The following is a 22,016-nucleotide window of genomic DNA, read 5'->3' as shown; positions in this document are numbered from 1 at the left end:
TCACTATAGTTGAATCAGTACTGCCTGTATATTTGGAGACAATATTAGCCACAGATTAACCAAAATTAAATAGTCTAGAGTTGACTCAGTCTTGTCAGTTATTTATATATTGCTTAATATCAGTAAATCTGCCCCCCTCCCATGAAACTATGAATACATCAGAGGAAAAGATTCATTTCTAACCTTTTAAGGTCAATTAAGGTACATATTACTTGTTATAAGTGTCTTGGATCACAAAGAACTCTTTTAGGGAATAAAAACAAAAGAGGCTTTATCTTCAATGTATGACTGTTAGAAATCAACATTTTTAAAAGCTTGGAAATCCTTTACTGAATTATTTAAGCAGAAAATTCCTCTGGCTAGTCCAAACCCTGCCACAGAATAAAGTAAAACTAATAAAACCACAGAATGAAATTAACAATGCTGATGACCCCGATACCTTTCCATCAATGGGAACACCCAGTTCCTCTGAAAACAGGGGGTATGTTATCCATTTGTAGGCTTCTTTTAGCTGAACTATATCATTTCTTCCCAGTGACAGACTCTGTTTTCTGAGAAATAAAAAATAATTCACTGACATCAAAAACTTCACTTTTTCTGTTAAAGGCAAGTATTTATATAATTATACTTACTATATTACACATTATATAGAAAGCAGAGAATAAAGTGAACAAAAATTCCTTACCTCATGCAACTATATTCTAGTGAAATAAAGGAAGCAATTTTTAAAGCTTTATTGACAAAAGTACACGAATCTGTTTTTCTGGGATGGAATTGCCAGATTCTAGGATTTATACATTCTGGAAAGGTAGAAAAGAGATGATTGTTTACTGCTCATATCCCTGTTTAAAAATACTTGCATCTAGCAAGGCATGGAGGTTAACACTTGTGATCCCAGAGACTTGGGAAGTTGAGGCAGAAGGATTCCGAGTTCTAGGCCAGCCTCAGCAATTTAGTGAGGCCCTAAGTGACTTAGCGATACTCTGTCTCAAAATTTAAAAAGGGGACTGTGGATATGACTTAGTGATAAAGTACCCTGTGTTCAATCCTCAGTACTAAAACAAAAACAAAAACAAAAACACTTGCATCTTCTGTCTTGCTAAAAATGGGACTTAATTTTGGGAAATCAATGTAAAATCTCTCCTATTTTTCTTTGCTACTGAAAATATTAAATCCTGAAGTATTAATATTCTGAAATGCTCATCAATGTACTTCCAGATTCTTGTCTGAAAAAAAACTTCACATTCCCCCCAAATTGACTCATGAACCAATACACAGATTTTAGAAAGTCCCTATTATGAGATCTAGATTTAGTCTAAAATTGTGATAGAAAGAAACTGAGGTAAGAGGAAAGAAAAACATGGTGTGGTATTACTAAAACTGCTCTACTCTGTTGAAAACAGGGACAGTACAAACAAACTAACAAGTCCATATAATTCAAATAAGTAAAACTTCAAAACAGCCTGGCTATTTACAGGGCTGTTTTTAACAAAAGAGATGTTCAGAGGAACTTGTGAATCATCCCTTTTAATGTCTAATTTTCAGTGATAAAAATTAGATTTATATCCATTGCAATATCCATTGTATTTTAATTCTGTAAGAATAAAAGACATTACTAACTGCAGGTAGAAAACAAAAGTAATTTAATTTAGCTAATTGTTAAACTGAATTTATCAGGGTGGGGGAAGAATATAAAGACACCACTGTTCTCTAAAAATACAAATTAAAAAATAATCTATCTACTCATTCTGTATCTAGCAGAGATTCTAACTGGTTACAGAAATGTTTTAATATGCTTTGGGATTATGGTTTAAATACCCAGATAAGCCCTATGACAAATAATCAAATTACTCCTCTACATTCAAGGATTTATTCAAATATGAAGCTTCACAAACTGCTTCTAATTCTTTGAATATCAAAAACATTCAGGCATTTAAAAGACTATCTTGATACTGTATCAACAGTTTAATGATATATACATAAACTAACATCACAGCTGAAAGTGTATAATTAATGTGTGTGGATACATTTTTAAGAATACAATTTAAAGGATAAAATATGTAACAAAAACACAAGAATGGAAACTATTTAAAAATTATTTAGATTCTAATTATTTAAAGTGCAAAGGGTTGCAGTAATTTAAGTCAATCCTAAAAATGAGTTAAAACATTATTCATTACATATTTAAGAAAATTGTTTTTTAAATCCTTCACAATACTTTGAAATATATTTAGAGCATCTTAGTCCAGTGGAGAAAATTGTCTCAAATTTTAAAACTTAAAAGGGACTAACTATGTAGCTCAGTGGTAGAGCCCTAGCCTAGAATGTATGAGGCTCTGGGTTCAATCCCCAATATCATTAAAAAACACAAACAAACCCACTCAGTTGGCAATCACATTCCAATTAAAACACAAGACTATTTACTTTGCTTACCAAGCTTAGTGTGAATATTCTTGTTTATTGAAGAAATATTAATGTTTGATTATATAGTACCACCCCAAGAAAGGAGTGTATTATATATTATATTTAGCACCGAATTTCCTCCCTAATATCCAAAAATTCTAAAACTCCAATACATTTGATCTCTAAGAATTTCAAAAAAAGACTGTACAGGGCTGGGGCTCAGTGGTGGAGTGCCTACCTTGCACGTGTGAGGCACTGGGTTCGTTCCTCAGCACCGTATAAAAATAAATAAAGACACTGTGTCTATCTACAACTACAAAAACTTTTTTTAAAAAGGCTGTACATTTATGTTTTCTATGAGTTAGCAGTGTATAAATTCATTCTGGCTTAGCTAGAATTTTACAATTTATTTTTTATGTCCTAGTTTTATAATTTATTTTCTAAGACCAACATAAAAGTTATTATTTTAATTTCTCAAATTACATAAGTGCCTAATACATATAAAATATGTATTTATGTATATACATTCACATTAATATACACATACAAAAATAAACCTACTTTAATAGATTACTAATAGGCTATGCAAGTAAACTAACTAAATAAGGTTGATAAAATAAAAAATTGCTTCTTTGTGCCAATTTCCCACTCTTAAAGAGAGAGAGAGAGAAAGAGAGAGAGAGAGAGAGGGGCAGTAGCAGTAAAAGTATTTAAGAATTAGATAGCTTGTATTTAAATGGTGGTTAAAAACTCCCTACCTAAATTACTTACCCCATTTCCTGTTTTACCAGCAACCATGCAGCATGCTGTAGGCAATTTAGTCACACCCAGAAAGAAGAGAAAAGGGGAAAAGTTCAGTGAAATTAAGTTCCAATATCATTACTGAAGTGCTTAACTAATTTGCTAATCTAACTTCCCTTGTTAGGAGAGGAGTTGAGTTTAAAAATTTTGCAGTGACCTCAGTCTTGTTTAAAATCAGAAATGGGGTAAGATTTCTTTGCAGTGCTGAGCTGCTGTGGCCTATGAATTCAGGGGTACTCCCTCCTTTTACATGTTTCTATTTTTCATTAATGAAGTATGAGTGATTTTTAACATGTGTAGATTACATTTTTTCTTAAAATACCTTATTATTCCATGGGAGAAAGCTCAAAGGGACTGAATACATAGTTCCCAAAACACAGAACTGAAGGTTCCAGTTTTTTTGTTTTTGTTTATTCAGTTAAGGAAAACATTTTTAACTCTATCTACTTCATGATATTCACACTTATATGTTCAGGAGTTAAATGTAGTAACGTCTGCAACTCACTAAGAAATACAACAAAAACTAAGATGGATTTATGAGTAGATAAATGGATGGCCAGATATATAATAAGGCAAATATATATATATAAAAGTAACAATTGTAGAATCCAATTGGCCTTGGGATGTTTGTTAACAATTCTTTAAACTTTTCTATACATTTAAAAATTCTCATAATAAAGTGTTAGGTGAATGTTCTAGGAAGGATTAATAAAAAAAACTGTTAAAAATGAAGATAACATTTATAACCACTGAAGTTATAAGGAGTAAATAAAATTCATTTAAAATGCTTTGCCTAGTAAATATGTGCCACTGAGATTTCCGTTTTTCCATTAGATTCCCACAGCTTTCACTTCAGTAAAAGGTAATGACATGGCCTGCCCACAGTGTATGGCATCTTGTGAACAAATCAATAATATTAATACCATAGTCTCTGCTTTCACAGGTCACAAAAATGGCCAGTCATTAGCATTCACATTTACTTCAGGACATGGCAATACACACACACACACACACACACACACACACACACACAGATACATATGTACAGCCCCTCTCCTTTTCAATAAACAGGTCTTCCCTCAAATGACTGGAAGAACACCAGACACTTCGAAAGACCTGTGATCATTGAAAATATGAGGTATATTAATACGTTCAGACTTGAGTCAAGGAGAATGAACTAATCACCAGCTAAGTAAGAACTCTTCCCAATGCCTGATTTATTGTTTTTACTCTGCATGCTACCTCAGCCTAATACCATTTAAAGTACTACAAGACCCCTTATTTCCTTCCATTTATTGAACCCCTATTTCAAAGTGTATGGGCATATACAACTCATAGATTACTAGAAATTAGAAAACCTAGTTTTACGCTCCACTTAATTTCTGGAATTCAATTTCCTAATATGTAAAATTATAGAGTTGGACTAAGATTATTAAAATTTAAACTTTTCTGAAGGGGCTGAATGTTATCATTAGTAGACATCAGTTAATATACTGCTTTATAGTAAATGCTATTAAGATTGATAGGATTGTGAACCAGGCATGGTAGTGCACACCTGTAATCGCAGTGGCTCATGAGATTAAGGCAGGAGGATCAAAAGTTCAAAGCTAGCCTCAGTAATTTAGCAAGACCCTAAGTAACTTAGTAAGACCCTGTCTCTAAATACAAGATTTTTAAAAAGAGGTGGGGATATGGCTCAATGGTTAAGCATCCCTAGGTTCAAGCCCTGGCAAAAAGAGGGGGGAGAGGAAGGGGGGGAAGGAAGGAAGGAAGAAAGAAAGGAAGGAAGGACTGATAGGATTTTAAGATTTTTAAGATGATAGAAAAAAATAAGTGGTCTCCAAAACTGAAATCATGTTGTCTCACACTTCCTCCAGCCTCATACTTTAAGAGATCAATAAACAATTATTTCTTCATCTATTCAGGGATATTAATAATTTCTTGGCAGGAATATTGTGAGAATTCAATGAAATCATGTATGGAAGTTACCAAAGATTCCTATCATGTACTTATTAAATGGTAACTATTATTGTTGTTAAAATGAAAACTCATCTCTAATTTGTAAATATAACTCTTTTACCCCTTAAAATATTTATAGAATTAGGTCTCATTCCTTCATATCCCCAAACTGCTATAGATAGTTCTAGAATCTCTCTCATCAATGAAATCTACAGAGAACCATCTGTTTCTTTCTGAAGGTATATCAGATTCCTCTGTTCTTTTTAGTAACCTTTTTGTCTCTTCTTTTGAGACAAATTTTGTTCTCTACACTCCCTTTCCAGGTGATGACAAGTGTGCAATGTATCCTGCCATCCTCTGATTATAAAGTAGGGCAGAACTGGAGGTTGCCAAGGGAAACCATATAACCATGTGTAATGTGAAATTAAATCAAACGTCTTTAGTACCTGAGACTTGCTAAAGGGTTTTTCCTTCCTAATCCTCTGCAGGCTCCCTGCTCAAGCATGCCAGCAGGTTGGACAGAACTAATCACACAGCAGGGGCTAGAAGGCTGAATCCCAAAGAAGTCAGTATTGCCCAATTATTCAATTTTTACCACATGCTAAAAATGCCCTGGACGTGCTTCTTTTAAGGAAAAAGAAGTACATTTCTCCCTTTCAGGTCACAAAGATAATCTTAATAAATGTTCTATTCCTTAGTCAGTGGGGAAAAAATCCATTCTCTAGAGTAAGCAATTAAATTCTTTCTTTCTCCCCAATAGAACCAAATGGCATTAAAGTTATCAAGTTTAATCAAATTGATACCAGAGGCAGTATGTCACTGCCTGAAAATTCAGGAACTACACAATTTAATCCTGGAATCCAACTTTATGCAAGAATTCTAGGTAAGTCCTAAATGGAGCAGTTGAATGACTATCTGCTAAAGTGCTTGTGTGTGCTCTAGTAAAACACACACATGTGTGTGTGTACATGCAACATTCTATGCCCAGGAATGGCACTTGAATTTAGAGTTCTGTGCTGAGGTTTATCTAGCACCAAACAGAATGGATGACAGTGAGACCAGGGATTGAGGTTGATTTAAGCACAGTTGGCGGGAAGGAAGGACAGATGGGGAAGCATTAAAAAAGGCATGTTGGGGAAATATAATTCAGTAAAGTTGAAGTTTAATATATGAATATGTGTGCAAAATTGAGGGAAGAGGTTCAATGATTAGAGATGTAACTGGAACCGTCAGAATGTTTTGAGTATCACACAAGGGCATGAACCCAAAGACAGAAACCATGCCATACGAAGTGCGATATCTGGGCTGGGGATGTAGCTCTACTACTGTAGAATATCTGCCTAATATGTAGGAAGCCCTAAGTTCAATACCCAGCACCATACCACAAAGCAAAGCCACATTTATGTATATATAAAGTCCTGTGGTAGCACAGAGAAAAGTATATTTGATCCTTGAATCTTCTAAAATTCATCAAGACACAATAGAGCCATTTTCATACTATTGTTTTTCTTATGTGGTAGTTTAAGAGGAAAATAAAGAATTACTTATACCAAAACATTTTTTTATACATGGTAAAATATTGTAGGAGAGTCATGTGTTCCAGAAAAAATGAAGAGGATAAGAAGAGTTCACTTTTCACATTTTTATTACCTATTTGAACCTTATAAACACATCTGAGTCAGTAATTCCTGATAAAGGGAAATCAACACTTGATCAAAAGGTAAATTCTGCCCTTTTATATATAATCTCTTGCAAGGCGGCTTATCTCTGTAGGCCTCGGTTTCTCAACCATAAGATGAAGGGATTCAATATTTAAATATTTGGGGGGTACCTCCTATGTGGTGAAATCTTTACTGAGAATAAAGAGATGAAAGGCCAGTCTCAGACCATGAGCAAACCCATGAACTAAGAGGGAAAATTTATAATAAGCACTAATAATATTAGTAATTAATAACATCCATGAAAATAATTAAAATATAAAGTAGTGGGAGCTATGACAGGGATACAGTTGAGGGAACATGGAAAGGAATCTTAGTTTTTAGTCTTGTAGGGAAAAGAAATGACACTTATTCTGAGCTTTGAAGGATCAATTGCTCAGAATTAACTGGGGAAAATATATTCCAAATAAAAAATTCCTAAAATGCAAAGGTCAGAGAATGCTAGGAAGGTTCTGACTGCAAAAAGCTAAGGATGGGGCTGGGGATGTGGCTCAAGCGGTAGCGTGCTTGCCTGCCATGCATGTGGCCTGGGTTCAATCTTCAGCGCCACATACAAATAAAGATATTGTGTCTGCCAAAAACTAAAAATAAATATTAAAATTCTCTTTCTCTCTCTCTCAAAAAAAAATTAATTAAAAAAAAAGCTAAGGATGTGTGGCTGGATAATGCAAAGAAAGAAGCAGGAATGCAGATTATAGAAACATCAAACCCATATTAAGAAGTTTAGATTTTATACTTAAGGCATTATGGTGCTTAGGATTTTAATCAATGGAGTGGCACAAACCTATTTTGTCTTCAGGAATGTTCACTCTGGTTGAGAATTTGAGGAGGAGGATGGAAACTAAGGAATGAAGACACTTGATAAAGTAAAGCAGTGATTCAAGCAAGAAGTAGTACGTTGTGGCAAAGTGGGCACGGTGGCATGTCTGTTATTCCAGTTATCAGAGAAGCTAAGGCTCCAGGATAGATGAAACAAAACAGACATGCTTCAGTCTTGACTTTCAGTGTCACAGGATAATGAGTAATAACCTACCAACCGAATTTCAGGTAGCTCTAGAGCTAATCCAACAGTGAAGCAAAAATTTCTCAATTAACATCTATATTTCCCCCTTAAGTCTGATTTTAAAAAACCAGTACCTTCACTGAACATTCATAGTATCTAGACCTTTGTACAATGTCTCAGCCTAGGAGTGCCTCTGAATTGCTGCCTGGGGCACAATATAGATTTCAAGAAATCCAGTGCAACAATCATAGAATGAGGCTGGCCTATAACAACAACTTCCTTGGAGAAACCCCGATTCTTCATGCCTAGGGATACAGAACTCTATGACTTTCATTCAGGTTTATCATCAGAAGTCCACTAACTCACACATGCAAAGCACTAGGCCTACCGATAAAAATCAGCCACAAGAATGATCCCAAGAACCAAGTTTATAGGCCAATGTTTCCATACAAGTTGCAGTTATGCTCATAAACACAAACATAATATGTACATTACAATAAATATGTAAAAACAAAATGCAATCACATATGTAGGTATATATGCAAATGCATATAAATCATGGTCAGTAGAATATTCTATATTAAAAAGTTTGAAGAACTTTTTAGAAGATGAATACATGAACCTTCAAATAAATTAAATTGTTATATCTAGATCAGTAGTTCTTCAATAGTTTAGTAAAGGAACTGTTATGTTCTTTAAAACTTTTGATATAAGAATGGGGAGTTATATTCCATGAGTGTATAATATGTCAAAATACATTCTATTATCATGTATATCTAAAAAAGAACAAATTTTTAAAAATATTAATTAAAAATTTTTTCAGGACCCCAAATACCTTTTATTTACACTAGTTACAGCTATCAATATTTAACATATTCACAAAATAAAAACAATAAAATTTGAAAATACAACAAAACTTTAAGAAACATCTTTGTTGTTAAATTTTTCTGAGTACATAAAGATGGTAAATCTCACAATCCATTCCATAAGTTTACATGATCTAATTGCATAATTCAATACTCAAACCAAACATGTATATGTAATGAATATCCTAAGTAAAATATTAACAAGTCAAATTTTAAATTTAATTAAAATGAGACTGAAACGGATTTATTTCAGGAAAACAACAAAAGTTCAACACATGGAAAATTATTAATTTACTTGACTACAAAATAGTTCAAAAGAGAAAATGATTACAAATGTCCATTTCTGATTTAAAATACACACATACACACAAAACTAGGAATCCAAGCAAATTTCCTTAAACAGTAAAAAGATATCTATTAAAAAGAACTTAACAATATACTCAGAATATATGTGTGTGATGCATATAAAATATAAAATAATAGAAAAGACCAAATTATCACTACTTACAAATAAGGTAACTGTATATCCAGAAAATTGGCTAACCTTAATAACAGAGACTAGTCAGTTATAAGATAAATAGTAAGCACACACACATTCATATTGCTTTCCTACAGGAAATTAAAAAATTGAAAACATATACCTACACACAGAAATAAATATACAAAAATTGAGACCTAAACAAAGAATGGAAGAAACATGGAGAAATTTATTTCTAAATGAAAAGCTCCATAAAAATTAGAAACTATATTTGTTGAATGACCATAAACAAAGGTAAACAACGAGTGACAGACTAGAAGAAATAACACAAAAGATTAATAACCATTATGTCCAAAGAGCTCTTGCTAATTAATTTTTAAAAGTCAGATGAAAAGATAAAATTGATAAAAATCTAATCATTATTAAACAAAGATATAAAACTTCACCCAAAAATCAAACAAATGCAAATTAAAATAAGATAACTTTTGCAGATAGATTAGAATATTTAAGAGTATGATAATTCGGGGATGGGGATGTGGCTCAAACGGTAGCGCGCTCGCCTGGCATGCGTGCGGCCCGGGTTCGATCCTCAGCACCACGTACCAACAAAGATGTTGTGTCCGCCAAAAACCAAAATAAATAAATATTAAAAAATTCTCTCTCTCTCTCTCTCTCTCTCTTTAAAAAAAAAAGAGTATGATAATTCCCTCTTTGGCAAAAGTATGGGGTTGCAATACACTGTTTTAAACTTGTACCACCTTTTGGGAGGGCAATTTGTGAACATCTATCACAAATTGAAATGCATATTCCATTAAATTCTGCATTTCCAATTATAAGAATTTATTGAACAAAAATATAGATATATTAGCTCTATATACAAAAATGTTCATTGCAAATTTCACTTGTAATAAAAACTGAAGGCGATATAACTACTCATCAATTGGTTACATGAATTAAGAAAACATGATTTAACTATCATGTGAGTTCTGTTAAGTTCAAACATTGAAGAGTGTCCATCACATGTTGTTTCTAGAAAAAAAGTTTTTAGAACATGTATGACCCATCAAAACCCAAACCATGTGCAGTACACGTTATGTATCTGTTTAGTTGTATACCACCAAAAGGCCTAGAACAAGATACAGTAAAATGTTACTCAAGAAAATGAGACGTAAGAAAAAGGTAGAGAAAGAAACTAGTTTTAACTTTATGTTACACTTTTAAGTTATTTGGTTTTGGTTCAATCAGTATGTACTACTTTTATAATCTAAAAAAGAAAAAATTTAATGTAATCTTGTTAATCTTTTCCAGAAATTTAATAATTATTTTATGAACTCATTACCAATCATCTGTTATCTTTTGTATAGCAGTAAGTTTCCTAAAATGAATTGCATGTCAAATTATCAATTTACTAAACCAGAAATTAAAAATAACACTAGATTATAAAATGTTTAAGTGTTATATAGTATATTTGCTTGTATGATATTAGAATTTTTAAAATTAAATTTTATTTATTTATCCATTTATTTATTTATTTTGGTGTTAGGGATTGAACCCAAGGGCACTCAACAACTGAGCCACATCCCCAGCCCTTTTCATATTTTATTTCTGAGACAGGGTCTTGCTAAGTTGTGTAGAGTCTAAGTTGCTGAGGCTGGCTTTGAACTTGTTATCCTCATACTTCAGCCTCCCAAACCCCTGGGATTTATTTTATTTTAAAACACATTATAATTCTTTTTTTGGTACTGGGGATTGAACTGCAGGGCACTTTACCACTGAGATACACCCCCAATTCTTTTTTATATTTTGAGACAGGGTCTCACTAAGTTGCTGAGGGCCTTGTTAAGTAGCTGAGGCTGGCCTGGAACTTCAAAATCCTCCTGCCTCAGCCTCCTGAGCTGCTGGGATTATAGGTGTGAGCCACTGTGTACAGCCAAATATACTGTATTTCTAGGAAACTTGCTTCACTATTACTTGACTCATATCAATGAGAGAGAATGAGAGAGAGAGAAAGAGAAAGAGAAATAGTATAGTTTCCATCTTTGAACTGAGAATAAATTTTTATTTTAGAAAAAAATGTAGGCTTTTTGAGATCTAATATTTCTATGGGGAACTTGTGCTAAAAATATTTCTTGGTTTTTTTCTCTTCCTCTTTATTCTTCAGTGCCTTGTTTGGATGGAGCCACAACTAGGATATTAACTCTAGATTGTGTCTACAATCCTTTAGAAATATGCCAGAGGATTAGAACACCTGTTGCAGGAGAAACCAGAATTTTGCAATAAAAATGTTATTTGTGCTTTTATTTGCATCAAGGAAACCAAATGAAAATCCATTAATTCAGAATATGTAATGTTTCAAGTAAGAATTGAGGGACCTTACCTTTACTTTTTATTATTAATACATATTAATGGAGTTCAATGTGATATTTCCATATATGCATTAGTGTGCACTGATCAAATTCAACCTCCTTTTTTTATCTCCTACCCCAAAAACCCTTTCAAAGAAATTTATCTTTCTTGAGCAAATGTTTCCTTCATAGATAGAATAATCACACAAACCAGACTTTTAGGGGCAATGTTTTAAAGATATACGAAAACAGTTTTAAAGGACTCTCAAGTACATTTAAAAAGACTACATAATTAATATGCTAATTACAAATTTGGTTTTAACTATTCATTAAAATATATCCCTAAGGATTCTTTCAAGCTACAATTTGAAAGAAGAATATGTTGACCTAGTTTAAAATTACTGCATGTATTTGAAGGCAAAAAAGCAGATGGAAATTAAAAATAGCATACATTTTATTTCAACTCAAAGATAACGGTTACCAATTATTTGAATATAAACTTCATTTCCCATAACTGCAGTAGCTTACTTTGTTGTTTGGGGTTTTATTTTCTTTGTTGTTGTTTTTTGTGTTTGGGGTTTTTCTTTTTTTTTGGGGGGGGGGATACTATGGATTGAACCCAGGGGCACTTTACCACTAAGCCACTTCCCCAGCCCTTTTTATTTTTTATTTTGAGACAGGGTCTCACTAAGTTGATTAGGGCCTCACCAAGTTGCTGAGGCTAGCTCTGAACTTGTGATCCTGTCTCAGCCTCCCGAGTGCTGGTATTACAGGTGTGCACCACACACCCGGCTGTAATAGCCAACTTTAGAGGTAGTGTGATGATAGAATGAATGTTTTCTACACTAAAATGCATACCACTCCCACTATATCTTGATCTTATTTTTAAAGAAAGTCCTCCAAATTAGTGAATTTTATTATAATGTGAGAATAGGTTATGTCAAACTACTGATATTTTAGTCTTTCCAAATTTAATAAGGCAATGTACTAAAAACTTCAAACAAAATCTTTCCAATATAAATGATAAATTTTCTAGTCTGTTAAGGTTTAGTGTGCCTTTCTTTCCAGGAACTTGCCTAAATAATATCAGAACCAGGAAGTCATAAACTATCTTGGAAAAGCATGTGATTCCCAAACAGAAAATAACCAAGCTCAAGTTCTGTTTTCTACTTTAGCAGCAAGTGATTTGGGGCATATTAATTGCCCTCTTGGTACTTGCTTCCTCTTCTATAAAACAGGGAGGATGAGGATTCTTGTATGATTGAAGGTTATAAATGAAACTGTCTACAAAAATGTTAATTGTTACAGGAACATAGCCACATCAATGTTAACAGCAGCACAATTCACAATAGCTAAACTATGGAACCCACCTAGGTGCCCTTCAATAGGTGAATGGATTAAAAAAACGTGGCATATATGTGTGTGTGTGTGTGTGTGTACACACACAAAATGGAATATTACTCAGCAATAAAAGAGAATAAAATCATGGCATTTTCAGGTTAATGGATGGAGTTAGAGAAGATAATACTAAGTGTGCTCTGTATGTGTAATAAGAATTGTAATGCATTTTGCTGTCATAAAATTTAAAAAAAAAAGAATCAAGGTGAAATAAACACATCTTCAGATAGAAAAATATGTTAATTGTTTTTATAATACAGGTCTCCTGACTAATAATTCAAAATTAAATCAAGCTGCTTCTTGAAGCACATTAAATTTTAACAAGGGGATTTCCTTAAGGTTTGTCCCTAACCAAACCTTCAGTTCTAGTTTTAGTCTAAAACTTTAGGGAAGATGATATTTATTAAATTTTGACATGAGTCTGAGAATGGAACAGCATCTGCAGTGGGCTAGTTTCTAGCTATGAATGCTTGTTAGCAGGTGCACAAGACATAAAGGCAAATGACAAAAGCAAGTCTAACCACACCCTCAACAACAAAATACAGTAAGACATTAAGAAAGGTAGAAACGTAGGGGCCATGAACCTTAAATTTGGTCTAGTTAACATCTACCCATATCTTAATTGGAAACCTTGATGTAATATTTTGAAGGGAAAAAAAGGAAGGGAAGGGAGGAAGGGAAGAGAAAGAAAATGAGAGAAAGTGAGAGAGAGAAGGAAGAAGAAAAAGAAAGAAAGAAAAAACCCCACAGATTCCTAAGAATAATTTGGTGAAGACCTGTTTAAAGGCAAGGTCTAAAGACAGAACTCTGGTGTGTGGAAATTTTAAGTACATTTCTGGAGAATGGAAATATGATGAGCTATTCATACATCACTACTAATTCTGTACAATATGATATAAAAGTGGAAAAGTGACCCTTTTTTGGGCTCAAAAAAATGTAAGGTAAAATAACTAAACAAAAATTTCAAAAGGCCTAGACTCATAGGATGTCAAAAGTGATTAAATTAAATAATTAGTAGTAAAATATTTTTGTATCTTTCTCTTCCATCCAGCACTCCTCCATTACATAACCTTAAAAGTTGTAAATATTCTAAGGGTCATGACTGGTGTAAATTCCATCAACTCCCCAAAAGAATACAAACTCTAAATAAATTTTTCACATTTTCTCTTCATATTGCTAAAATAATTAATTTCTAATATAAAAACTAGAGTCATCTCCTGTAAATAGAGAATAGAATAGTGCTTGCCAGAGTTGAGGAAGATAGAGGGAAGAGAAGATGGAAAGAGTGGTCAGTGGGTACTAAGTTATAGTTAGGAAGAATAAATTTTAACATTCTATTGCACAAAAGGATGAATACAGGTAACAGTAATATATATTTCAAAACAGCTAGGAGGATTTAAAATATTTTTACCAGAAAAAAATGATAAAAGTTTGAGGTGATATATATGCTAACTACACTGATTTGCTCATTACACATGTATACATGTAATCAAAACATTACATTCTGCCTGATAAATATGTACAATTATGTGTCAATTGAAAATAAACTGAAAAAAGAAAACAGCACCAAATTGAGTGTTTATGAGTTTAAAACCTAGGTTGAAGGCTGGGGTTGTGGCTCAGTGGTAGAGCACCTGCCTAGCATGTGTGAGGCACTGGGTTCAATTCTCAGCACCACATATAAATAAATAAATAAATAAATAAATAAATAAATAAATAAATAAAGTAAAGGTCTATCAACTATTAAAAAAAAAAACAAGGTTGATAGATTTCTAGTAGGGCTGATATAGTGCAAGAAAATATTTCTAACCTCACAAATAAAAGAAACAAGACTTTGTAATTTGTTTTAATTAAGTAAATAAAAATAATGTAATTATAAATAAATATTAAAACGAGACAAATGCAAAATATTATGTACTAGAAGTAAACAAATATATTTGGACCTCTTGGTGAAGAGAGATAATCAAACTCAAGTGTGCATTTTTGCTAATCCTCTAAAGCATGAGTGAAGAGATTTTTTAGAAGTGCCTAAAATCCAAGGGGATGATGGGAACAGGGAAAGTGTAGGAAAGAACAACAATTTGAAAACTGAATAGCAGATGAAAAATGGTAAAGGGCTTAGCAGAACTCTAAAAATCAAAATTCTAAATTGACAGCAGGGAAACATACTTCACAATCAGCAAAAGTTTAAGCAATACATAATGCCAAGGAATTCTGGAAAGCGGGTGGGGGGGATAATAAGTAAGAGTGACTGAAAATCTGTTTTCAAAAAAGGCAGATCTTCAGATCACCTATCCTACTCCATATAGTTAAGGGAAAGTCCTTCCCCCCTCCCCCCTCAGTACTAGGGATTGAATCTAGGACTCTAAGCAAGTTAGGCAAGAGCTCTAACACTGAGATACAGCCCATTCCGAAAGCCTCTCTTTACCCTAATGAAAGACCATAGCTTTATTTTTCTGGAGATGGCAAAGTGAGGGTCTTTTGATTAAGAGTCATGTAATAGTTAACTGAGTAAACAGAGACACAAAGATGATGACATATATCCACAATCCCTCTCTATACCCAGTTTCTATACCCTGGGCAGATCTCTGGATGCAAGATGATTGCATCTTCTATGAGGAATGTCACCTGCTCAAGAGGAAAGACCTAAAAATAATGATATGGAAGAAAGATTACTCACTGTTCAGTAAAATTCACAGTCAATTATCCTTATTTACCCAATTGTATCTTATTTTATATTCTTATCTGACCAGTCAACCAGGGATGAGCAGGCAACTGAGGAAAGCCTCCAACACAGAAGAAGCATAACAAATAAACTAAAAAAAAAAAAAAAAAAAAAGCAACTTTAAGAAACTTGAGACAAGGGGCTGGGATTGTGGCTTGGAGGTAGCACACTTGCCTAGCATGCGTTGTAAAGGTAAAATTTCTAAGCTGCAAAAGTCTGAGTTAAAGTGTAAAAGACTAGGGCATTGTAAAGCTTCTAGATTACAAGGCCTGGGCTAAAAAGTAAAAGACAATTGTTACAATTGAAAAAGTCTATTGTTACAATTCCCCTGCTATCCCTGGAACCTGTAATCTCTGTAAAGTTGTTAGGACAATGCGGGAACTGCCCAGTAAATATCTCTATTGATTCCCTGGTTGTTTAATAGCTAAGGGTTCCAGGTAGCATGGCACATAAGCATATAGGCCCCAGAACCAATCAGTTTGAATGTGTACCCCACTTAGAAGTGACCAATCACTCCTGCCCAAACTGTTCCCGCCAATGAATGGACTAATCATGTATCAGAATTGTTGTTCAATTTTCCCGCGCCTCATGATGATTTGTTCTGATGTATGCAAAGCCCACCGCCCTCTCCAAAAAGTGTACTTAAGCTCTGCTTGACCTCTGCTCTGGGCTCTGGGCTGCTCTCCCTTCTTGAGTGAGCACAGAGCCCCAGCGCGCTGGAACGGATCCCTAATAAATCCCCCTTGCCATTGCATGAAGCTAGTTTCGTGTGGTCTCTCCTTCTCCGACGCTTCGCCGGACCCTTACAGCGTGAGGCACTGAGTTGAATTCTCAGCACCATATACAAATAAATAAAATAAAGGTTCATCGACAACTAAAAAATATTTAAAAAAACACTAGAAACAAGAAAAAATTTCAATCACAGCAACATATACAAATTTCTCAGACAGATAAACAAAATATGTATATCAAACCAGAATACAATCCTATTTCTCTAAAACACACATATCTAAAATGGGAAAACAGAAAAAGATCTTGGAAATTAATTAAATTAATTAAATGTTATATATGAAAAGCTCGACAAAAATGTTGGAAAACAAAGAAATTCTGTTACTAGTAGGCCAATCTTCCGGTTTAGGACAATGAGAAAATTTAGACAATTAAGTCTGCTTGAGCCAGGTGTGGTGGCACAACTATAATCCCAGCAGCACGGAGGTTGAGGCAGAAGATCACAAGTTCAAAGGCAGGCTCAGCGAAAGCGAGGCACTAAGTAACTCAGTGAGATCTTGTCTCTACATAAAATACAAAATAGAGCTGGAGATGTGGTTGAGTGCCCTGAGTTCAATCCCCGGTACTGGGGAAAAAAGGCACCAGAAAATTAAGGCAGCGAAGAATAACAAGGCCAAAATCCCTAAGAAGGATACCAGAGATGAACCAGGCATTTTGAGCAGCCTTTCCCCAAGGAGCACTTGTCAATCAAGAGAAGGTAACTGAGCACTTCTAGATGATCAAAAATTAAGAGAGTCTACTAACAAAAGGGGGCAATCCTGATAAACCCTACACTTTCACTTAAACCCCAAGGATTATAATCTAGAAGTAAGGGTAAATAGGAAATATAACAGCCATTAAAAATGCTGAAGATCGGGGCTGGGGATGTGGCTCAAGTGGTAGCGTGCTCACCTGGCATGCGTGCGGCCCGGGTTCGATCCTCAGCACCACATACAGACAAAGATGTTGTGTCCGCCGAAAAAGTAAAAAATAAATATTAAAACTCTCTCTCTCTCTCTCTCTCTTAAAAAAAAAATGCTGAAGATCAGTTTCAAATCACTGCAATCTCTGTAATTAGATTAGATTAATGAGATTCAGAATTGCTAATGCCCCTAGCCATAACCTAGAAGAAAATAAAAAAAACTTCTCTGGAGGAGAACTTTAATCTAGGCTCCAAAAGATTATTTTCATGCTCAGTGTCCCACCATTTTTAAAAATAAGGTAAATAAGGAGATAAGAGGTAATTTTTAAATAAGCAATAGAAACAAATTCACAGGTAATCTAGAGAATGAAGTTATTTGGTACAAACTGTTGAGAGCCATAGCCAAGTCAGGTGGCACCTGGCATTTTGCCAGAGGGAGTGGTTGAGAGGTGAGCCATTGAGATGATGATAGTTAAGTTATGCTGTGTATTCAGTTGTATATAGACCTTTGCTGTCCGGCAATAGGGTGGCTCCTGCTGCCTCAGGTGCCCACTACTTTGGAGTTCTTGTTGAGTTGAGTTCTCATGGGGTTCCGAGAGAGTGCGTGGAGCCCAGTGGAGGGTGAGAGTGTTCCCAGGGAGCATGTGTGGAGTGCCGGTGAGAGTTCAGGAATAAAGAGTTGCTGTTTGAACCTACAAGTGCTTCGTGTGGCGGCTCAGTTATTTGTGCCCAACCAGACTGCGGCAACAAACTTTAAAATTTAAGCAATGCTAAATATATACAGGAAAAATAACAGAATATTGAACTCTTTGGCAGAGAACTATTAATGGAAACTGCATAAATCAAACAAATGAAAAAACTAAACAACTGCAGCCAGGTGTGGTAGCGCACACCTATAACCCCAATAACTCAGGAGGCTGAGGCAGAAGGATCACAAGTTCGAGGCCAGCCTCAGCAACTTTGTGAGGCCCTAAGCAACTCAGCAAGACCCTGTCTCAAAAAAAAAAAAAAAAAAAAGGGTTGAGGAATGTAGCTCAGTGGTAAAGTCCTCTGGGTTCAATCCCCAGTACCAAAAACAAAACAAAACAATTGTGATTAAAAACACAGTAGACAGGGAATGATACTGGCCAAAGTATATTCTTGTATTGTGTACATATATAATATGTAAAAACAGATTCCCACCATTATATATAATTATAATGCACACACAAAAATCACAACTCAGTACTTAGGATTAATAGCATATTATATACAGCTGAAAAGATAATCAATGAACTGGAAGATAGGTTAAAGATAATACACAGCACGATGCATAGTATCAAAAGGATGACATATGAGGGGAGAGGAAGGAAAGAAAAGGAAGAATCATAGTAGATTCAGTGGAAGGCCTAAGATGTGTAATTAAAATCTCAGGAGGTAAGAAAAGACAGAATAGATGAGAAACATGAAGATGCAATAAGTGAAAATTTTCTAAAACTGGGGAAATTGAAGCAGAGTTGAGAAATCTTATGAATTCAAGCAGTATAAATATAAAGAAAACATACTTAGTTACCTCAGGATGAAGTTGCTCGAAAATAAAAACAAAGAGATCTCAAATATAGCAAGAGAAAAAGGGCAGCTTATCTTCAAAGGAGACAAACACCAATTTCTCAACAACCAAAAAATAAAATAAAATTAAGTGCTGAAAAAAAGTATCAAATTAGATCATTATTATCTAATGAAAATATTCTTTAAGAATAAAGATGAAGCTGAGTGATTCACACTTATATCTCAGCAACTGAGGTAGCTGAAGCAGGAGGATTAAAAATTTGAGGTCAACCTGGGCAACTTAGCAAGACCCTGTCTTTTTTTTTTTTTTTTAAAGAGAGAGTGAGAGAGGAGAGAGAGAGAGAGAGAGAGAGAGAGAGAGAGAGAGAGAATTTTTAATATTTATTTTTTACTTCTCGGCAGACACAACATCTTTGTTGGTATGTGGTGCTGAGGATCGAACCCGGGTCGCACGCATGCTAGGCGAGCGCGCTACCGCTTGAGCCACATCCCCGGCCCAAGACCCTGTCTTAAAATAGAAACAATAAGGGCTGGGGTTGTAGCTCAGTGGTAGAACACTTGCCTAGCATATGTGAGGCACCGAGTTTGATCAAACTCGGTGCCTCACATATGCTAGGCAAGTGTTTATAAAAATAAATAAAATAGAGGTATTATGTTGTCTATCTACAAATAAACATACTTATAAAAAATAAAAACAATTAAGCAGTGGAATGTAGTGCAGTGGGATGTAGCTCACTGGTAGACCAACCCTGGGTTCAATCCCCACTACCACACACACATACACACACAAAAAGAATAAAAATGAAATTAAGAGATTTTTCACAAATGATAACTGAGAGAATATCCTGTCAGCAGGGAAAGGAAGGAAGGAAGGAAGGAAGGGAGAGAGGGAGGGAGGGAGGGAAGGAGGAAGGGAGGGAGGGAGAAAATATATTTATCACATAGAAGAAAATAATCCCAGATGACAGCTAAAATGAAGGATGATATGCTGGATAAATATATGGGTAAATATAAATGAATACTGACTGAATGTATAGAATACTGTCAGCATAAATAATAATAATGTCATATTGAATTTAAACATATATAAAATTAAAATACACACAATGGCATATAAATAAAGAAGGCATAAATAGAGTGTAAATATGCTGGGATGCCTTCATTCTCTGGGAAAGGTAAATGTACCAATTTAATCAGACATTAAATCAAGGGTAATTACTAAAGGAAAAAAATTTAAATGCATAATTTCTAAGCTAATGATGGGTGGGGTGAGATGAAATTAAACACAAACAATGTAAAAGAATGCTCATTATGTACAATTCTACTCAATATTGTACTGGAGATCTTAGTAATTGCAATAAGGCAAGAGAAAGAAATAAATGATATAAAGACTGGGGAATCAAAAGGCATTGTGCACAGACCATATGATCTTAAATTTCATGGGGATAAAGGAGACTTCCATAAAGTCAGACCATTAAAAAGTAACTGAAATATCAGCTGCTTCATGCCATCTAAGAAACAAGATTACAGATCAAACCCAGGCAAGTTAACAGCCTAGAACCATAAAACAACAATCAGAACAACAAAACAGATTCCAGATTTGCTAAATATATTATATGAGATCAACCAAATTTGTTTGCTTGAGCCACATCCCCAGCCCCAATCTTCCATAAAAACACACACTAATCTATAATAACTGATATCAGATTAGCAGTCTGCTAGTCTAGGAGTGGGAAAACTGTGGGAGGCACAATAAATGTTTGAAGGTAATAAAATTTTCTATTATTTTTAAATTAAACTCGTCACACATATTAATTATACAAATTGCAGGGAGTGGTAGTGCACACCTGTAATTCCAGCAACTAAGGAACCCAAAGCAGGAGGATTATAAATTCAAGGTCAGCCTCAGCAACTTAGGGAGGCTCTAAGCAACTCAGCAAGACCCTATCTCAAAAATAAAAAGGCCCAGTGGTTAAGCACCCTTGAGTTCAAACCCACCCCCCAAATTGTATAAATTAATAGGTTTCACTGCAGCATTTCCACACATGCATATATCAAGCTAAATAAATCATGATATATATCACATATACCATGTTCCTCCTCCTTCTACCCTTCCCCTCCACACTTCCCCCTGGTGCCCTCTCCAGATCCTAATAGTTCCTTTTCTAAATATTCTATATCTTGATCACAGTAATGGTTATTTGGGCATTAAGTGTTCATCAAAACTCAATACAAACCTTGAAATGATACAGTTGATAAATTGTGACTTATGAAGTTAAAATACAATGAGATAATTTTAAGACTGTCAATATTAAGAGTCAGTGATGATGTCAAATAGCTACAACTCTCATACATAGCCAATGGGAATATAAACTGGTCCAATCACTGGAAAACACTTTGGCATAATCAAATGAAGTTGAAGAATTATATTCCTTAGGACTCAGCAATTCTACTCTTAAGCATAAAAGCTAGGTAAACTCAAGTACATGTGTACCAGGATGCAACTTATAAGAATGCCTATGGCTTTCCTGTTGAAAGGATGGTTCCATTTTTATATAAAGTTCAAATCAGGCCCATCTAAATTCTAGTCTTAGAAGTAAAGATAACAATTACCTATGAGAAGGAAGAAGTTTTCTGTTAATGAGTATAAAAATTAAAACTTATTTAAAAGAAAATGAAAGTATTTCTATTCTAGGATAGATTCCAACTTCAAGGATTCACATTATATTATCTGTTTTCTTTTTTAAGAAAGTTAACTAAAATGTAAGAAAAATGAAGGATTAAACAAAAATACTTTACCTAAATGTCCAACAAACTAACCAAGAGATAGATTGAATCACAAACTCACCAAAAAGAAATGTTTGTCAGCTAATGGAATATTGTTTATTTGAACATTCATAGTGAAAGTTATTAAAACTCACAAACTCACCAAAAAGAAATGTTTGTCAGCTAATGGAATATTGTTTATTTGAACATTCATAGTGAGAGTTATTAAAAGCTCTTCTTATTAAAAGAAAATGTATATGGTGCATCTTACTTGCAAAATTATCTGGGTTAAATCATAAATACAATTTATTCAACA

At 34.2% G+C, this 22,016-nt stretch overlaps 1 protein-coding gene across 10 annotated transcripts in view; it reads right to left on the bottom strand.

Annotated features, from left to right (window-relative positions):
• PUS10 (pseudouridine synthase 10) overlaps positions 1–22,016 on the bottom strand; it is an 82,796-nt gene that overhangs the window by 42,476 nt on the left and 18,304 nt on the right. For 5 of the 10 annotated variants that reach the window (XM_081263917.1, XM_081263916.1, XM_081263919.1 and 2 more), the window contains 2 exons: positions 3,175–3,209; positions 440–551 (listed from right to left, as the gene is read on the bottom strand). The exons of 1 other annotated variant lie outside the window; for it this stretch is intronic. In XM_081263917.1, the coding sequence (XP_081120043.1) occupies positions 440–551; positions 3,175–3,209 (147 nt within the window). Of the gene's footprint in view, positions 1–439; positions 552–3,174; positions 3,210–15,546; positions 15,620–17,376; positions 19,227–22,016 lie in introns of those variants that run through there. 4 more of the 10 variants (XM_081263924.1, XM_081263922.1, XM_081263923.1 and 1 more) reach the window with 4 other exon arrangements.

The sequence above is a fragment of the Spermophilus citellus genome (assembly GCF_964194105.1).
Source record: "Spermophilus citellus genome assembly, chromosome: 13".
NCBI classification, from domain to species: Eukaryota; Metazoa; Chordata; class Mammalia; order Rodentia; family Sciuridae; genus Spermophilus; species Spermophilus citellus.
This window is presented reverse-complemented; position numbering and strand designations above follow the sequence as displayed.